Source organism: Cetorhinus maximus, chromosome 24 (assembly GCF_964194155.1).
Source record: "Cetorhinus maximus chromosome 24, sCetMax3.hap1.1, whole genome shotgun sequence".
Classification (NCBI taxonomy): Eukaryota; Metazoa; Chordata; class Chondrichthyes; order Lamniformes; family Cetorhinidae; genus Cetorhinus; species Cetorhinus maximus.
The window spans coordinates 34867344-34887597 of NC_135902.1; the positions used below are offsets into that span (position 1 = coordinate 34867344).

A 20254-nucleotide genomic window follows, 5' to 3' on the forward strand; every position below is an offset into this window, starting at 1 on the left:
AGTTTCTACCTGACCCCTGTCATAAGCACACTTTTTCTTCCTTATCTTATTTTCTATCTCCTTTGTCACCTCAGGGAGCTGTAGATTTGTTTGCCTTACTTTCCCTTTTGAGAGAATATACCTTGATTGCACCCAAATTAGCTCTTCTTTGAAGGTAGCCCATTGATCAGCTACCGTTTTCCCTGCCAACTTTTGACTCCAATTTATTCGGCCCAGAACTGTTCTTATCCCATTGAAGCTGGCTTTCCTCCAGTTAATTTCTCTTATTCAGGACTGTTCTTTGTCCTTTTCCATCGTCAGCCTGAACCTTATGATACAATGATCGCTGTCGCCCAAGTGTTCCCTTAACACTTGATCTACTTGGCCGACCTCATTTCCAAGAATCAGGTCTAGCAGTGCCTCCTTCCTTGTTGGACTGGGAACATTCTGCTGAAGAAAATTTTCCTGAACGACACTCTAGGAACGCTTGATCCTCTCTGCCCTTTACACTAATACTATCCCAGTTTACTTGTAATACTATCCAAATCTAAATTTGGATAATTAAAGTCCCCCATTATAAGTACTCCATAATTTTTGCACCTGTCTGTAATTTCCTTGCAAATTTGTTCCTCTACATCTTTCCCACTAGTTGATGACCTGTAGACTACACCAAGCAATGTAATTGCACTTTTTTTGTTCCTTAGATCTAACCAAATAGATTCTGTCTTTGACCCCTGTAGGTCATCCTCTTCCTCCGGCACTACAATGCTCTCCTTAATCAATACTGCCACCCCTCTCCCTTTTCTTCCTTTCCTATCTTTCCTGAACACCTTGTATCCAGTAATATTTAACGCCCAGTCCTGCCTTTCTTTGAGCCAGGTGTCTGTTATAGCCACAACATTATATTTCCAAATGGTAATCTGTGCCTGTAATTCACCAATCTTATTTACCAAACTTGATGCATTCACAAACATGCATAGTAACCGCGATTTCAACTCTCTTACTTTCTCCTTTACTCTGACCCCACCTATTAACTTACTATTCTCTACTCTAGGGCTATCTATCTTTCCCAATATTCTGTGTGCCTTGGTATTCCTCTCTGATATTATTTCCTAGTTCCCACACCCCTGCTGAGTTAATTTAAACCCTCCCCAACAGCACGAGCAAAACACCCCACAAGGAACTCAGTCCTGGCTCTGTTCAGGTGCAACCCATCCGCCCTCTACCGGGCCCATCTCCCCCCAGAGCCAGTCCCAATGTTCCAAGAAGCTAAAGCCCTCCCTCCTGCACCATCTTTCCAGCCACACATTCATCTGTCTTATCTTTCTATTTCTGTACTCACTTACGGGTGACACTTTGGGAATAATCTGGAGATTACTACTTCTGAGGTCCTGCTTGCTAATTTTCTACCTAGCTTTCTAAATTCTGACTGCAGGACCACATCCCTCTTTCTACCTATGTAATTGGTATTGATGTGGACTATGACTCCTGGCTGTTCACCCTCCCCCCTCAGGGTGCTCTGCAGCCACTCAGTAACATCCTTGACCCTGGCACCAGGAAGGCAACACACCATCCTGGATTCATCTCTGTGGCCACAGAAATGACATGGACTGCTTCAATACTTGAGGAGTCTGAATGGTACAGTACACGGTGCAATCATCAGCGAATATCCCCACTTCTGGCATTATGATGGGGAAAGGTCATTGATGAAGCAGCTGAAGATGGTTGGGCCTAGGACACGACCCTGAAGAATTCCTGCAGCAATGTCATGGGGCTGAGATAATTGGCCTCCAACAACCACAACCATCTTCCTTTATGGTAGGTATAACTCCAACCAGTGGAGAGTTTTCCCCCTGATTCCCATTGACTTAAATTTTTCTGGGGCTCCTTTATGGCACACTTGGTCAAATGCTGCCTCAATATCAAGGGCAGTCACTCTCTCCTCACCTCTTGAATTCAGCTCTTATGTCCATGTTTGGACTAAGGCTGTAACGAGGTCAGGAGCTGCGTGGTTCTGGCAGAACCTATGCAACCATATATTAACATGGAGTCGGACTTTAACCAGGAGGACAAAAATGTTAATGCTTAATATGCAGCAATTAATACTGATTCATATAGCTTTTAAATTATCGTATATGAAGCATGACAATTTGTTATGATTGCCAATTTTTATCCCCTGGGGATAAAAAACATGGTTTGGATTTGACTTGTAAACATTTAATCTCCTTCCTTCTGATTTTTCAAGCAACTTGAATTTTTCAAACAAGGCCAAGTTTCTTAATTTTCTTTCAATTATTTCATTCTTGTAAACTTCACTTGGGGTATCTCCAGGGTCTCTGAACAATATGCTTTATTCCCAGAGGCTTCTGAAGTGTTATACAAGGCAAAAACTAGACCAATTTCAAGCCGAAATCAAACTCAATTTTCCTCCCACCCACTGACAAGGCACCTTGCCTCATAGGTATAGCTAAGAACCAATTTGACAGTGGAAGATCAAGTACGAGCATCGGTTGATAGTCAGAGCCAATCCTGGTGTTTCCATATTCTGTGGTGAAGAATTCGTCATTTAAAAAATATAGTATTGTAATGACAGCTGCTATTTTAAGTGATTTTGTTTCTTCACATGAATATACAATATTCTCCAAATTTTTTAATGAAGGTTCAAGCAACCATTTGATAAAATTCTTCCCTACCACAGCTTCCAAGAAGCAAGCTATCCACTTGCTTTCCGGGTCATCATTTGCTAGCTGAAAAGACATGAAGGCAACCGATTTGTTCAAGAAGACAACCTGCACCTGTTCAACTTTTTCCATGCTATTGGGATGTGCATGAAAATGGCAACCAAACACAAACACAAATGCAGTTTCACAACAGCACTGCACAGCCCAACTTACGGTCAACCGAACTTGCAATATAGTTTCATTTTGCGGGAAGGGTACACATCTCAAACATTAACTTATCTGTTATCTCCACAGGTGTTGGATTGATATGCTAATGAGCACTCCTGCCTCTGAGTCAGATGGTTGAGGGGTCGGCCCCAACCTAGGACTTGAGCACAGCAATCTTGTGCTGCACTGTCCGGAGTGCTATCATTCAGATGGGATGTTAAACTGAGACCTTATCTTCCCTCTCAGGTGGATGTAAATGATCTCCAGGAAAGAAGATCAAGGAAATTCTTCCTGGGGCTGAATCTTCCGATTGGCGTTAGGGGGCGGGCCCGATATGCCGATGCGTGATGACGTTGGGCGTGCGTCCCAACGTCATCACGTGTCATCGCGGTATTTCGTTCGGCGGGCGCGCTCCAGAGTCGGCTACACGCCCACCGAAATGTTAAGGGCCTTTTAAGGCCATTAAGGGATTAATTAAAATACTTTCAAACGCTGCTCGTCCAACCTTAAGGTTGGCGGGCAGGCGAAAAGCCCAAGCGGCCTTCGTGTTTTTCAGGAAACCTCATCCACGGGCGAGGTGAAGTTTCCTGAAGCTTTTATAAAATAAATTAATAAATTTTCCCAACTTCACAAACATGTCCCAACACATGTGACACTGTCACATGAGGGCACATGTTTAAATAAACTTTTAGTTAATTTATTAAAATGTTTTATAATCTATTCAATCTCCCCGAGGCAACGAAAGAGCACAGGCCCTGACTGTCCCTCCTCCCCCCGCCCGCACCGGTAGCGCTGAGCACTACCAGCCGCGCGTTACACTGGGCAGGCCTTAATTAGCCCGGCCATGTAAAATGGCCACGCGCAGCCGATCGCAGGCGCCGATCGGCTCTGTGCCCGCCCCTGCCTGCTCCCACCCAGCACGCCTGCCATAGGAAAAATCCAGGCCCTGGTGTCCTGGACAACATGTATTTCTCAACCACCATCACAAAAATAGATTAGCTGGTCATTATCACATTACTGTTTGTCAGAGTTTATGTGCAAAATTGTCTGCTGCATTTCTTACATTTTCACACTTCAGAAGTACTTCATTGGCTGTAAAGTGCTTTAGGATGTTCAGTGGCCATGAAAGGTGCTATTTGTTTATCAATATTCCACAGTGGTTTGAAATGTTGAGTGCTGAATTTAGTGGTGTGAAGGACACAAATCCTGTCATAACTTTAAATTGCACATTGGTGCCCCAAAATGCTCTATCCTTAGGCTTCATCCTTCCAAAATGCCAAATGGTGAGTTACTGGTATTGAAGAAAGTTAGCAATTAGATACAAAATAATTTAAATTAAAGAGTTTACTGGCCAAACTAAGTAGGCAAACCCCAACCAGCTCCTTCATGAAGAAGCTCCCTGTGGCTCTATGGCCAGGTGCATTGCACAATATGAAACTAAGCCATACACACGAATAAGGAAAGCCCCAGTTTTGACAAGCTTTGTGCTGAGTTGGTTCCCCTCAGTTGTTGGTGGGGGTGACTAAATCTGGTCAAATCTCTCATAGTTAGGGAAGAGATTTATCAGTCAGGGTTTGTGACCCTCCTCATGATCCAGTGTGCTTATACAACTAGGATGGAGCACAGCCAAATGACATATGTCCCACCTAGACTCAGACTTGTAGAATATTTGTTTGCATGAGATACTAAAAGATTGCAAGCGCTCATGGAACTGTATCTCTGCTTGGGTTATTGCCTTCTGGAGAGGAGAAGAGAAAAGGGAAGAAAATGGGATTAAAAAACTAAATATAAAGAAAAGAATAAGAAAGTTGACTTACTGTCCAGCTCGTATTGTGCTAGTGTGGAGTCACTCAGGTTCCGAACATTATACACGGCTACAGGATGTGTGACAGCGTGAAGAGATAGGTTACAATGAACAGTGAATATTAGTGAACAACATCAATCAAGCAACTTTCATTTAAGTAGCAGCAAGCATAATTGAACAATACATTAATAGCTTTGTGATGATTACTGTGAATTTATGCAGGGTTATTGAAACAAAACTCAGACAAGGTTAAAAAAAAGCACAGGCAACAAACTGAAAGCAATGAATACAATGTGACATGGGATACTGAAGTGTGTACTGCGCTATACAATGGTTATTTAAACAGTGGTAATAAGACACATCACCAACACAATTTTCTGTTCATTCTATAGCCATTACTTTGTTGAATATAAAGCCTGTATTAGATGGTGTGTGCGGTGAGGTTCATGAGGTGATACTTCTCAATTCTACATTAGTGTGTTCAGTGAGGCTTATTAGGCTGCTCCACTTCCTCTGTATGTATCTGTAACAGTTTAAGTCATGTGTTACAGGAGACAAATAAATAGTTGGGAAGATCTCAATGGTCACAGAAAAACATGCAGCGCAGTTAAATGTAATTAAATACTAATAATCTACAGATGTTATAAAATACTAAAATCTAGCTACATAAAACAATTGAGGAACAAATTATAATGCTCATTTTTTTCTTGTTTTGCATTAATGTGTATTAATTTGACTATATTGTACAACAATGGATATTTCATACATGAAAGTATTACACAGATATCCAAAAGCTTTACATTTTGTTTACTCAGATTGTGTCATGTGAGGGTGGTCGCAACAATTAAGTGTGGCAACTTTGTGCAAAAAGGTAAATAAATAATATACTGCAATATTATTATTGCAAAACAAAACTTTAGAAGAGCTTGTGTTCATCAAGAACTTTTATTGCTGAGAAATGAGACATTTTCCAATTAACCTCTCACAGATCGATGCTACAGTGATACTTACAGACAAACACACAAATTAGAAGCAGGAGTAGACAATTCAGTCTTCTGAGCTTGCTGCGCCACTCAATAAGATCATGGCTGATCTGATTGTGGCCTCACTCTACTTTCCTCCCTACCCCCTATACTCTTTGACTCCCTTGTCAATTGAGAATCTATTGAACTAAGCCTTAAAAATATTCAAATACCCTGCCTCCACCACTCTCCGGGGAAGAGGGTTCCAAAGACTCACGGTCCTCTGCGAGAAAAAAATTCTCCTCATCTCAGTATTAATTGGGAGACCCCTTATTTTTAACCTGTGTTCCCTTTGTTCTCGTCTCTCCTACAAGAGAAAAAATCCTTTCATCATCCTTTAACACTTTTCCAGCTATGTGCCTTCAGCTCAACTGCACTGGTATGATATCCATATATAAGATGCGTTTGTCTCTGAGTAAGAATGCCAATCTGTGTAGTTTTACTAGTTTTTTTTATTCACTCACAGGTTGTGGGCATTGCTGGTAATGCCAGGATTTATGGCCCTTGACAAGGTGGTGGTCAGTCACCTTTTTGAATACAACTGAGTGGGAGTTAAAAGACACCACACTGCTGTGGGTCTGCAGTTACATAAAAGGCTAGACTGGGTAAGGGTGGTAGATTACCTTCCCTAACAAACATAGTAAACCAGATGGGTTTTTACAAAAATCCAATAGTTACATAGTCATTACTGATACAAGTTTTTAATTCCAGATTTTATTTTAATTAATTGAAATTAAATTTCCCAGTTGTTATGGTGGGACTTGAACTCCTGTCTCCATCACTAGTCCAAGATTACTAGTCTAGTAATAAAGCCAGCATGCTACACTATGCCTGGTTCATTTGATTCATTTTCATAAGACTTCTGATTCAAACAAGATGGTTTTAAAAAACAGTTTACTCCAAATGTAAACTCAGGTCTTAAATTACTTCTTTTGAGCTTTCAGAACTACAAAAATGCTTTTAATTTAAAAAGAATTAGATAAGTCTATTCATGCGATATGTTAATCACAGTTTTCTCCACAACTTCCTGTGGCTGAGATAACTGAACTCCGACAATCACAAACTCCATTTAGATATTTTGGGATGACAAATGATATAAATGAGGACTGTGTTTCTGTACAAAGTGTACCATCTGCCAAAATCACTCATTTACTGAAAGTTTGCGTAAATCCACTTAATTTATGGGCTACTATGACCATAATGCAGGAGGAGGAACCTTAACTCACCCCTGTCCTAGTTGAAATCAGACAAATGCCCCAGAATTAAAGTACAAAATTGCAACATGCTGTGGCACCAACTCTCCTGAAATGAACTTATTAGGTGGAACAAACTGTACATGCTTGTGTAGGAGAATTACAACTGAAAGTGCCAGGTTAAATTCATGCAAACTAATAAAACAACCGTGTATTGTATAGGGACACAGACTGTATGTCTGTATGCTGGCGCGACACTGTAAAGACAAAACGGACTTACGTGTGAGTTCAGACCATTTAGCATTGGGATTGCTCACACTGCGAAGGGTAAAGCTTCTGTAACTGTCATAAACTAATTCTCGGTAGCGAATCCGGTACCCCAAGAGGATTCCATTAATCTTCTCTTCTGCGGGTGGCTTTGGGGAAAGGAAATAGAATCAGCCAGCAATTTCTTTGAAAAGATTGGGTGGTGAGCAGCCAATATGTTCTGTTCCACATGTTTCCATTTTGGTTCACTGCAGCAGTGTACCAAAGCATGGCTTAAATACAATTCTCTAATAACTTCGCAAAGAAGCATACCACAGGCTTAATTTCACACCAAATCACTGGAATTAGTACTGGACTGGCCACATGATGGAATTATAGATTGGAAAAATGAAAGGGGCAGTTTTACAGAAGTATTTTTAACTCACCTGCCAACGAATCATTACCGAGGTTGTGGTATGTGGTGTCACGGAAAGAATTTCAGGTGCCTCATCTGGTGCTACAATACAAAATTAAGCTTTTGTTTAAAGCTTTATGACAGCATTATTGTATTAATAATCACAGACTTATGCAGAAACATTGCAGGTGATGCCTTCAGATTTTTCACCACACACATCTCCTTCAGGTGAAAGTTTTAAGATCTGTAAAACTGCACTTCCTTGATATACTCCAACAATATCATCCTTATTCCTATGTTCTCCTTTAAAAAAAAAATTCCAATGTTCCCCCTCCTTTTCTTCTAAAGCCATTTGTCTCCTGCTGCTGGTTAGTTTGTCCAAATTTGTGGTGAAACAGTGAATGTTTGCAGACATTGCATTCAAGTACAATCCAGTCCTTATTGGATATCCACATACATGTGCTTACTAGTAGTCGTCAATGGATAGTGTTTAAGAGTCTTTTACCTGGCTAAATTTCTTCTTCTTATTTCAGAGGTGCTGAGGCCAATTTTAGCACCTTAAGTCACTCACTTTCAAAATTGGACCTAGGACCTTCTAGCTTGTAAGACCCAAGCTTTACCAACTGAGCCATCAATGGGCCTCATTATGTTTTTCTTAAGTTTGTATAAAGCCCAACCCATAGCTTCTCACCACAGCCATTGCACTGTAGCAGGCACCATGAGCATAACCATACATAAGTTATGTCTTGCTCATTAGTCTCCAAGCCTCAGGGAGGTGTTAGGAACATCAGGTTTTGTAAACTTTAAATGTCTGAAAAAATAGTGAATATACACTAAGCTGCAAAATGATTCAGTGAAGAATTCAGAAAGAATTTGCCATGCTTCGGTTAGATATTTCGTATTTCTCATCACATGTTCTTTTCCCTCTTCCTCTTTCGGTTCTTCTGTGCCTTACATCTATTCTTTGACTGACAGGGCAGGCAGCCAAACTGCTTTCTGGCTTCCATCAAGATGGGTGCAAGGAGGGGTTTGCAGGAAAACAGCAAATTGACTCAACACTTTTCTGTTATACCCCTGAGAAAGGCACATTCTGCAATATCTGCTAAATAAAGCAAACTTCTGCTTTGTCAACACCCTGGACAATATTATAAAATAAATCTTTCAATTAATATTCTGGTGAAAAAAGGATTCATACAAAGGAAGTGGAAGAGATTGTCATTTGTCCAAAGTACATAATGGTAATTGAATATTTGAAATGTGGATAAAGATTTAGAAGTATTTTGTGTTGACATTTCTCTCAATCATACATCAAATCTAACATCTTTAAATTCCTCCTAAATTCATTTGTTGGCCAGATTATACATTTTCTTACATTTTACAGTCATGCTCTGCAATGTTTCCTGCCAAACATGCCAAAAAAACACTAATATTTCAGTTTGAAGTACCATTAACTTTTCACCCCTCTATGATTATCAACATTCAAAATGAAATAGTAAACAAAATATCTTCTTAAATTGCATCTAATTATTTATATCTCAAGTTCACAGGAATTAATATTTTCAAAAAAAACATTATATTTTTTTAAATAAATACTTTTACTGATAACATGCTGCACAGCCAAAGAACAAAATGCTCTTTCCAACATCTGATTTTATTCAGTTCCTGCTGGAATGTTAACTGTTCAGTACTTTAAAAACAATAGTTCTGGATCATTGTTGTGAAGTATTCACTTACAGAGTTGAGGGATGAAGCAAAATAAAATGTGAAATTTGATAAACTGGTACCAAAAATAGAACCATAGAACACCACAGCACAGAAAACAGGCCATTTGGCCCTTCTAGTCTGTGCCAAAATATTATTCCGCTAGTCCCATTGACCTGCACCTAGTCCATAACCCTCCAGACCTCTCCCATCCTTCAGCATGTTTTTAAATAACATACAGGCAGGGCAATGACAGGAGATTTCACAGTTTGCGAAGCAGCTGGACATTCAAAAATTCTAACCTGGTGACAAAAATGTGGAAAATGGATCAACTGCTCACAACTGGATGTGCTACCCGTAGTAACCTGTGTCTGCCCACCTCATTGGAAAATTCAGCCTCAGATATTATACCTCATAGTGTGACACACAGTGACCAATGGGCATCCCCAAATTTACTATTAGATCTGTTACACCCCCAACATCCCATCTCAACCTATCTTGCCTTCTCTCCTGACTTCAATGTCCTCCAGGCCTCCCTTAATCTGTTCCTTCATACAAACAATGCTATCCATATTTATGACCATCTCCTCAACCTTTCCACCTCAAATGGCCTCCCCACTTCTGTCATCTTGATCATAGACAAGGCCATTTCCATCTATTTCCGTATATCCTGCATCACTCACATTCCTCACTCTCTTTACACCCAAACTTCTGTGCTATCCCCAGAATAGGTTCTTCCCCCAAGTCATGTTAAAGGTCCTAGTTGTCTAGCCTTTGGCCCTCCATTCACCATAATACTTCTGCCATTGTTGATCTGCTCTACCACTCCTTCACCTTTCATTCCTTCTCCTCAGTACAACCCAACTCTTGCTCACCCTGATCTTTCTCCCAGTATGGACATCATCTTTGCACCCACGTCCAAGGCAATTGAGAGTGATTACTGCATAATTAGTTTAGTCATTCAATTCCAGATCAGGCCACTTCAAGCACAATTGGGCTTTGTCCTCCTCTGCCAAAACTGTTCATTATTCTAGGATTACCCTGGAAAACAAAGATGGACACCCAGTTTCTTTTCTCCTTTTAATTCCGTCATAGCCTCTCCCTATTTCTGTAGCCACCTCCAACCTTACAAGAGCTTTTGTGTTTCTTCAACTCTGGTCTCTTATGTACCCCCACTTCCTTCACAATTGGCAGTTGTACCTCAAGCAATGTAATCCCAAAGTTCTAGAATTCCCTTCCAAAACCAATTCCCGGTATTACTTTAAACCTCTCCTTAAAACCCAGTGGTTTAACCAAGCATATAGTCTAACCCCTCCTAATATTTACTTCTTTGGCTTAATGTTGATTTGTGTCTGATATGTTTCTGGGGAGTGCCTTGGGATGCTATTCAATGTTTGAGGAGATATATAAATGCAAGTTTTGTAATCATGTAGCATATGCCGCAAGAGATTGCAGTTTGCCCATGGCAAACATACATGCTTGCTTCTAACATTACAGTGTGCCATCTTCTGTGGCAAAAGTTGGGCTGAGCACATAATCAGCTGACACAGCAGTGTTACAAAAATTGTATCACTGGTCTATATGGACCAATTTCAGCCATGAGGGAAGGTATGTGATCATAAATGAAAATGGCGATCTGCACTTTAAACAACTGCACTTGGGTGAGATTGACTTTATATAGTTTTTTCCCTCCTATTGATATTGATGAATCCACCTCACAAAACTCCACAGCCCTTCTGTCTCAAGTAGTTCTGGAATATAAAGAGGGCTTTACTCATGAGAATCATGGGCAGTGCTCATGAATTACACATTTCCATATTGAAGAAAGAACAATGAAAATACATCACTACTCTCGGCAATGTGCCCATGCAAGTGACAAATAAGTTTATTCTGACCTCAATCAAACAATGAGATGAAAAGAGTTTTAGTTTGGGCTAGCTGTTACTTGTTGCAAATAATGTGCAAGTAATTTTCAAAACAGTGACCTTATGTTCCAGAGACATGGTGATGCATTGAAAGAACTGTCTGTACTTGTAAGTGGAAAGCATATTGAATGTAACATCAGATGCGAGTCACTGACATTATAGGGAGCAATCCTGGTTGCTTCTCTGGTTGTGATGGGTCTGCTTCAAATGCAAGTCTGTAACTAACTCTGAGCCAGTAGATTAATTACGTTTAATTTAATTTAAATTAGCATGGCTGAAAAAGTCACATTTGATCTCATCCTTACAGAATACCAACCCTACAATCTTCTCTTCACAAACAGCTACCTGAATAGGTAGACATGAACTTGGTTCAACGGCTCATCCAAAGGATTGCCCCTATGAAAATGCAGCACCCTCTGTTCTCTGCTGGATGTCAGCCTAGATTAAATGCTCAGGTCAGAGTGAGACCCAGAGACAAGACTGCAACCAACTGTGGGAATCTTCTTTATAGCACCAATTGATCTTGTAGGCAGGAGCAGAGCAATACAGGGAAGTATTGCTGAAAAGAACTGAGGTGAGCACATTAAACAACCCAGTAATGCAATCAGCAGTGAAATTTGGGGTCATTGATTATGTGCCAACTCCTGTTATCCACCAGTGAGCTCCTGTTCATTATCAAACAAATGAGGTTCGACTATCATTTAACCAAAAATGCATCCCTTTAATTGTTTCCCATTTGAAATATGTTCATGAAAATGCCGAAAAGGATCATAAAAATGTAAAATACTTTTTTCTATCTTACTCATGACTTCATGGTTCAATCTGAAACTCACCAGCCTGCAGCGTTGTGACAGAATCAGACTCCTCACTATATTCACTGTCTCCAATGTCATTAGTTGCTTTCACACGGAACTTGTACGAGGTGAAGGGCTTCAACCTGTTGAAATAGTGTAGATGTGGTGTATTGGAGTTCAATTATATCAAATTAAAATATCTTTGCCATCACACAAGTGCAAACTTTATACAAAATCTGTTTTCTATAACAGACTCTTGGATTATTAACCTGGCATTATTAAAGATGAATGAAAAAATAATTTTTGCTTGTCATATTTCTCAGCAAATATTGATATTTCTTAACAGGTTTTACTTTTTCCTGCTAATTCCCTAATATAGAATGTTTCCAAAAGGATCTATAAAATAGATCTTGGTGGATCCTGACACCATATTGTCATGTCTTCTAGGTAATGAAGTTACCAGCAATCTGATATGGCCTCCCAGTGGCTCCACCCCATTTGAAATTCATGGGCCAGAATTTTACGTTTGGCGTGTGGGCGCGCGCCCGACATGCCTGAGCATAATATGATGTGCGATGATGTCGGTGTGCGTCCCAAAATCATTGCGCACTCGCACGATATTTCGTTCGGCAGGCGCGCGCCGGAGTCGGCTGCGCACCCGTCGATAATTAAAAGGCCTATTAAGGCCATTAACAAGCTAATTAAAATCAAATTAACACTGCCTGTCCAACCTTACAGTTGGCAGGCAAACGAAAATGCCAAGCGGCCTTTACATTTTTTAGGAAACCTCATTCACAAGTGGGATGAGGTTTCCTAAAGCAAATAAACATTAACTAAAAACTTTATTATTGAATTAAAAACATGTCCCAGTTCATGTGACAGAGTCGCATGAGGGGACATGTTTTAAAATTTTTTTACTGTCTTTATTTATTTTTATAAAAAGCGCTTCAATCTCCCTGAGGCACGGAGCTGCCTCAGGGAGATTGAAGCGCTCTTTCACGCGCGTGCACGAACTGCGCGCTAAGCCCGGCTCTCCCTCCTCCCCCCGACCGCACAGACAGCGATCAGCGCCACCGCTCGTGACCCATGCAGGGCAGGCCTTAATTGGCCCACCCACGTGAAATCGCGGAGCGGAGCCAATTGCGAGCGGCAGTCGGATTCCCGACTGCCCCCGCCCGCTCCCGCCGAGCCTGCCTGACAAGGGAAAAATTCTGGCCTTGGGCTTTGCTGCATATTAAATCTTCCCAAACCACAACTATCTTGACACACACCTATTCTATTCCTGTTCAATTTTGACTTTAGAAAAAAGAGAAAAACTAACTTCTCCAGATTTCTTAGTCCCTTCGCCAGTAGCCAAGAAGTGTCATGCTTGCAGAGTCTTGACTTAAGCGCTCATAGATATGCTGAGCATTGATATATTATTAGGAATAGAGTGGGGCCAGTGGCGACTGATTAGGGTGAAGTGAAAAAAATCAGAGATTCTGCTCCTGATTTCCAGTGGATGAAAAGTACACATTTGGGGATATTAAGTAAAGGCAGGGTTAGGCTCAGGTGTGACGCCTCCAGAACCAAACAGCCTCTAGAATTGCACTATAGTATGATTCACCTATTTGAAAAGAACAGGAAAAAGGTATTAAAAAAAGACAGTGAGCAAAAGAGAAAGATATCAGTGATTGCATTTTTAAAAAATCTTCACAGAAAGCTTTCTCTCCTTTTTTGGTGCAATATTGAAATGGAAAGCCATAATTATTCTCTGTACATTGAACAATGACTAGTGTTGAACACCGCATGAATGAAGGAATAGAAATATGCAATTGTACAAAAAGGATGTGGTGAGTTAATGTAGTTGATGACTTATTGCGCTATAAAAGAATGGCTGAACCAATTCAAGTGGGGCCTGTGGAGCTCAACATAAGGTCGGGTTGTCACAATTTAATACCAGGGTTTTGTTATAAGAAATAACTATTGTGCAGTAATGTTGTGGCAAAAGTTAATTTACAAACCAATTAAAACAGAAAGCAACAACGAGGGATCATTAAAATATTTTTGTAATAAATGCACCACGTGTTGCAAGATCAGTAAAAAGGAAACCCAATTTTCTCTCAAATTTTTGATTTAAAAAAACAAATTCTTCCCTGTCTTCGTGGGAGATGTGTGTTCACCCATCTGTGGCTTCAGAACATGCATTGTGTGCCATACATACAGCATGCGAGTTACACCTCTGGCTCTGATTTTGGGCAAGAAAATAAATGGAGGTTTTAGCATTTATATTTTCATCCAAATGTACCTGATCTTCTTGGGTCAAATCACAGAAGCTGATGACAATACATGAGTGCTCCTGTTAAATAATTGGATTTATTATATTTATAACCTGTACCTATTCAGAACACAGACCAGAAGATCCTAATTTTTGTTACTGATGCGGAGTTTGCTGATTTCAGCAGGAACATCAATGAGAATCTTACAACTGGCCTCAGTACCTCTGGCTTGGAGAGGAGAAACAAATCAGTTGGGTTTCCACTCCAAATTACAAAATTTAGAAATCTGTTGAAAACGTATGAATGTGGGCATGGTGAGGAAAGATGATCATGCTTGGTTGTGATATCCCACATGGTTGAAAAAGTTTACTGACCGTCACTGTTCAGACTCATAGGGCAGAATTTTTCCTGCGTCGGACGGGCTCAGCGAGAACAGGCGGGGGCAGTCGTGGAGCCAACCGCCACCCGCGATCGTCTCTGCACCGCCATTTTACACGGGCGGGCCACTTAAGGCCCACCCAGAGTAATACGCGAGCAGTAGCGCTGAGCGCTATCTGTGCAGGTGGGGGGAGGAGAGATAGTCGGGTCCAGCACTCCTTCGTACGCATGCGCACGAAAGAGCGTTTCAATCTCCCTGAGGCACGGAGCTGCCTCAAGGAGATTGAAGCGCTTTTGAAAAAAATAAATGAATGCAATAAAAATTTAATGAAACGTGTCCCCTCATGTGACTGTGTCATGTGAGATGGGACATGTTTTTATTTTTCAGAAAAACTTTTTATTTAATTCGTAAAAGCTTTAGGAAACCTCATCCCGCTCATGGATAACGTTTCCTAAAAAACGTAAAGGCCGCTTGGCATTTTTGCCTGCCCGCAAACCATAAGGTTGGACGGGCAACGTAAACTTGAACTTAATTACTTAGTTAATGGCTTAATAGGCTTATCAATTATCGGTGGGCACTGAATGAAACATCGCGAGACAGCGCGGTGACATCGGGATGCACGCCCAACGTCATCACGCATCATTTTATGCGCCAGCAAGTCAGCGCCCGCCCCTGCACTCTGACTGTAAGAGCTTGGCCAAAGCCGGGATTTTCGTGCTCACCAACATGAGTGTTCAGTGGCATGAGCGGACAATATGGCGAGAATGCCAAAAATTGGTTTCACAACATCGTGAAGCCAGTTTGCGATCGTCCTCTCCGCCCGCCGATAGCGAGCCACGTTTCCTGCCATCGGACATCAAGAACCTCATTGTAATATATCAGCATATCATTATAAGGCCGCTGGACTCATCCCCCCGCCGCTGGATCGTCTGCCGACGTTGGCGGGAAAACACGCCAACATGTTTCACAACTGCACATAAGCGATGTGCGCTTGGCGGGCTGTACTTCACTCACGACTTCAAGGTTTGTTTGCCTACCTTGCTTTGGGCAGCACTCACAGTCATCTGCGCCAGGGCTCACAGACAGCACCACATCACTTTTAGGGGGCTCAAGGGTAGGTCTCTACCTACCAGATCAGCCATATGTGGGTGGTTTTTCAATGGCTGCAGGGCTAGGTCTTGCTTGGGAAGGGGGAAAAGTGGCCTCAGGCAAGGGAAGAGGCTGCAGGATGAGAGCTGTACTGGGGAAGGAGGGTATCTCAGGGTGTGTGTGGGGACACATGTTGGTCTGTGCAAGTGGCCTGAAGATGGTGAGGACTGAGTAGGCAGTCTCCAGAGGAGATGAGGCCAGATGGACATGTGAGGGTGTGTGTGTGAGAATGGGTGTCGATATCCCTTGAGCTAGCAGTGAATGAGATGCCAGTGAATGTGCGATGGGCTTGAGTATGTGAGTTTAGAGTGATGAGATGGTTGCCATACCTTGGCTGCACAGATGAGATCATTCATCCTCTATCTGCATTGGATGGCCAACCTCTTATGTGCAGCATTGGCACAGACCACCGCTGCCTCCACCAGTCATGCTGGATTGGTGATGCCACTGCCGTCCTGCAGCCAGAGCTGGGGTAGACGACATCATGGTGGATCTCCATGGCGTCCAAATGGTATTCCAGTGACACGTCATTAAACCTGGGGGCTGCAGTCTTTTTATCTTTCGTGGACATCTTCCCTGCAGTAGTTGTGGGCTGGAAGCATTGAGATATGTGCGCATGGCTGGACTTTAAATATGGCGCCCGGCCTGATGAAGAGGCGAGATGATGGTGGGCGGGCGAGTGAGAGCCCGCCCACCATGGAAACGGTGTGTTTCCCAGGAATGCATAAATAATGTGGCGGGTTTGGGACAATATGGCATGAACACCCGCCAAACGTAGTTTTGCCCACCTGCGACCATACATAGTGCAAATCTGGGATGATTCCACCCATAGGCCTGAATTTTTCAGATGGCCGGGTTTCCCTTCACGTCATCTGAAGATTCAGTGGGGAGCACATCGACGCCAACTTCAAGTCCCCTGCAGTGATTCCACCCTCCATGAGACGATTGTCGTAAAAACCATGCGGTTCACTAATGCACCGCACAGACCCTGTGGAGATGAAGTCCCATCTTCACATTGACAATACCCTCCATCATGTTGTGTGGCATTACCACTGTGCTAAATGGGATAGATTTCAAACAAATCTAGCAACTCAAGGCCGGGCAACCATGAGGCGCTGTGGACCATCAGCAGTAGCAGAATTGTACTCAACCACAATCTGTAACTTCATGGCCTGGTATATCCCCCACTCTACCATTACCATCAAGCCAGGGGATCAACCCTGGCTCAATGAAGAGTGCAGGAGGGTATGCCAGGAACAGCACCAGGCATACCTAAAAATGAGGTGTCAACCTGGTGAAGCTACAACACAGGACTACTTGCATGCCAAACAGCATAAATAGCAAGTGAAAGACAGAGCCACAACCAACAGATCAGATCTAAGCTCTGCAGTCCTGCCACATTCGGTTGTGAATGGTGGTGGACAATTAAACAACTCAATGGAGTAGGAGGCTCCATAAATATCCCCAAGCTCAATGATGGGGGAGCCCAGCACTTCAGATAAGGCTGAAGCATTTGTATTTGCATTGCAAACATTATGCTCTTGTTCAAAAAAGGTTGTAAAGATAAGCCCAGCAATTACAGATCAGTCAGCTTAACTTCAGTGCTGGGCAAGATTCTAGAAACAATTATTTGGGATAGGATTAGTAGTCACATGGAAAAATATGGGTTGATAAAAAGAGCCAGCATGGATTTCTAGAGGGGAAATTGTGTTTAACTACCTTGCTGGAGTTCTTTGAAGAGATAATAGAAAAGGTTGATGACAGTAATGCTGTTGATGTGGTGTACATGGACTTTCAAAAGGCATTTGAAACAATGCCATACAACAGACTTGTAAGATAAGTTATTGCTCATGGAATAAAAGGGACAGTAGCAACGTGGATATAAAATTGGCTGAAAACAGGAAACAGAGAGTATTGGTCGATGACTATTTTTCGGGCTGGAGGAAGCTTTGTAGTGGAGTTCCCCATGGGTCGGTATTGGGACCCTTGCTTTTCCTGATATATATTAATGATACAGTTCTTGGTGTGCAGGGGACAATTTCAAAGTTTGCAGATGATACGAAGCTTGAGAGTATTGTGCACTGTGACAAGGACAGTGTAGAACTTCAAAAGGACATAGATAAGTTGGGTGGAGTGGGCAGATAGGTGGCAGGTGAAATTCAATGCAGAGAAGTGTGAGGTGATGCATTTTGGTAGGAAGATCATGGTCAGGCAATACAAAATAAGGGGTGAAATTTTGAAGGGGGTGTATGAGCAGAAAGACCTGGGTGTGTATATGCATACATCATTGAAGGTGGCAGGACAGGTGGAGAGAACAGTTAATAAAGCATATAGTATCCTGGGCTTTATTAATAGGGGCATAGAGTACAAGAGCAAGGAGGTTATGCTGAATTTATATAAGACACTTGTTAGATCTCAGCTGGAGTATTGTGTACAGTTCTGGGCGCCACATTATAGGAAGGTTGTCTACACATTGGAGAAGGTGCAGAAGAGGTTTACAAGAATGGTTCCAGGGATAAGAAACTTCAGCTATGAAGATAGATTGGAGAGGTTGGGACTGTTCTCCTTGGAGAGAAGGAGACTAAGAAGAGATTTGATAGAGATGTTCAAAATCATGAGGGGGCTACACAGAGTAGATAGGGAGAAGCTGTTCCCGCTCGTAAAAGGATCAAGAATGAGAGGGCACAGATTTAAAATGATTTACAAAAGAAGCAAATGTGACGTGAGAAAAAACTTTTTCAATGAGTGGTTCGGGTCTGGAATGCACTGCCTGGAAGTGTAATGGAGGCAGGTTCAATTGATGCATTCAAGAGGGCATTAGATGATTATTTGAATAGAAACAATGTGCAGGGGTACAGGGAAAAGGCAGGGCAATGGTAATAGGTCATAATGCTCATTTGGAGAGCTGGTGCAGACATAATGGGCCAAATGGCCTCTTTCTGTGCCATTAAAATTCTGTGATTCTGTGAACCATCTTCAGCCAGAAGTGCTGAGTGGATGATCCATCTTGGCCTTCTCCGGAGATCCCCAGCATCATAGGTGCCAATCTTCAGCCAATTTGATTCACTCTATATGATATCAAGAAACGGCTGAGAGCACTGGATACTGCCCTGACAATATTCTGGCAATAGATTTGTGCTCCAGAACTTGCCGTGTCCCCAGCCAAGCTATTCCAGTATAACTACAACACAGGCATCTACCCGACAATGTAGAAAATTGCCCAGGTATGTCCTGTACACAAAAAGCAGGACAAATCCAACCCAGCCAATTACTGTAGTAATCAGTCTACTCTTGATCATCAGTAAAATGATGGAAGGGGTCATCAACAGTGCTATCAAGAGATCAAGCTGCATTTACTTAGCAATAATCTGCACACTGACGCTCAGTTTGGGTTCCACCAGGGCTACTCTACTCCTGACATAATTTCAGCCTTGGTTCAAACATTGACAAAACAGCTGAACACCAGAGATGAGATGAGAGTGACTGCCCTTGACATCAAGGCAGCATTTGACTGAGTGTGGCATCAAGGCGTTCCTCAGGATGGTGTCTTAGACCCAACCCTCTTCAGCTGCTTCGTCAATGACCTTCTTTCCATCATAAGGTCAGAAGTGGGGATGTTCATTGATGATTGCACAATGTTCAGCAACATTCGCGACTCCTCAAATACAAAAGCAGTCCATGTCCAAATGCAGCAAGATTTGGACAAAATCCAGGCTTGTTCTGACAAGTGGCAAGTAACATTTGCCCCACGCAAGTGCCAGGCAATGGCAATCTCCAACAAGAGGGAATCCTGCCATTGCCCCTTGACATTCAATGGCATTACCATTGCTGAATCCCCCACTATCAACATCCTGGGGATTACCATTGACCAGAAACTGAACTGGACTAACCATATAAATACTGTGGCGACAAGAGCAGGTCAGAGGCTAGGAATCCTGTGGCGAGTAACTCACCTCTTGACTCCCCAAAGCCTGTCCACCATATACAAGGCACAAGTCAGGAGTGTGATGGAATATTCTCCACTTGGATGAGTGATGCTCCACCAACAGTTAAGAAGCTTGACACCATCCAGGACAAAGCAGCCTGCCTGATTGGCACCCCATCCACAAACACTCACTTCCTCCACCATTGATGCACAGTGGCAGCAGTGTGCATCATCTACAAGATAAACTGCAGGAACTCACCAAGTCTCCCTAGACAGCACCTTCCAAACCCATAACTGCTACTACCTAGAAGGACAAGGGCAGCAGACAAATGGAACACCATCACCTGGAAGTTCCCCTCCAAGCCACTCACCATCCTGACTTGGAAATATGTTGCTCCTCCTTCACTGTTGCTTGATCAAAATCCTGATACTCCCTCCCTAACAGCACTGTAGGTGTACCTACATGGACTGCAGTGGTTGAAGAAGATGGCTCGCCACCAACTACTCAAGGGCAATTGGGGATGGGCAACAAAAGCTGGCCTAGCCAGCAATGCCCACATCCCACGAATTAATATT

General features: G+C 42.3%; 1 protein-coding gene and 1 long non-coding RNA gene across 2 annotated transcripts in view; one reads left to right on the plus strand and one right to left on the minus strand.

Moving 5' to 3' along the window:
* The window catches only part of sdk2b (sidekick cell adhesion molecule 2b), a 981988-nt gene that overhangs the window by 186656 nt on the left and 775078 nt on the right, over positions 1 to 20254 (minus strand). The window contains exons 31-34 of the mRNA XM_078571006.1: positions 12007 to 12110; positions 7579 to 7649; positions 7167 to 7302; positions 4685 to 4741 (exon numbers count right to left, since the gene is read on the minus strand). Of these exons, the coding sequence (XP_078427132.1) occupies positions 4685 to 4741; positions 7167 to 7302; positions 7579 to 7649; positions 12007 to 12110 (368 nt within the window). The remainder of the gene's footprint in view (positions 1 to 4684; positions 4742 to 7166; positions 7303 to 7578; positions 7650 to 12006; positions 12111 to 20254) is intronic.
* The window catches only part of LOC144699778 (uncharacterized), a 133568-nt gene that overhangs the window by 105029 nt on the left and 8285 nt on the right, over positions 1 to 20254 (plus strand). The gene's annotated exons all lie outside the window — the stretch shown is intronic.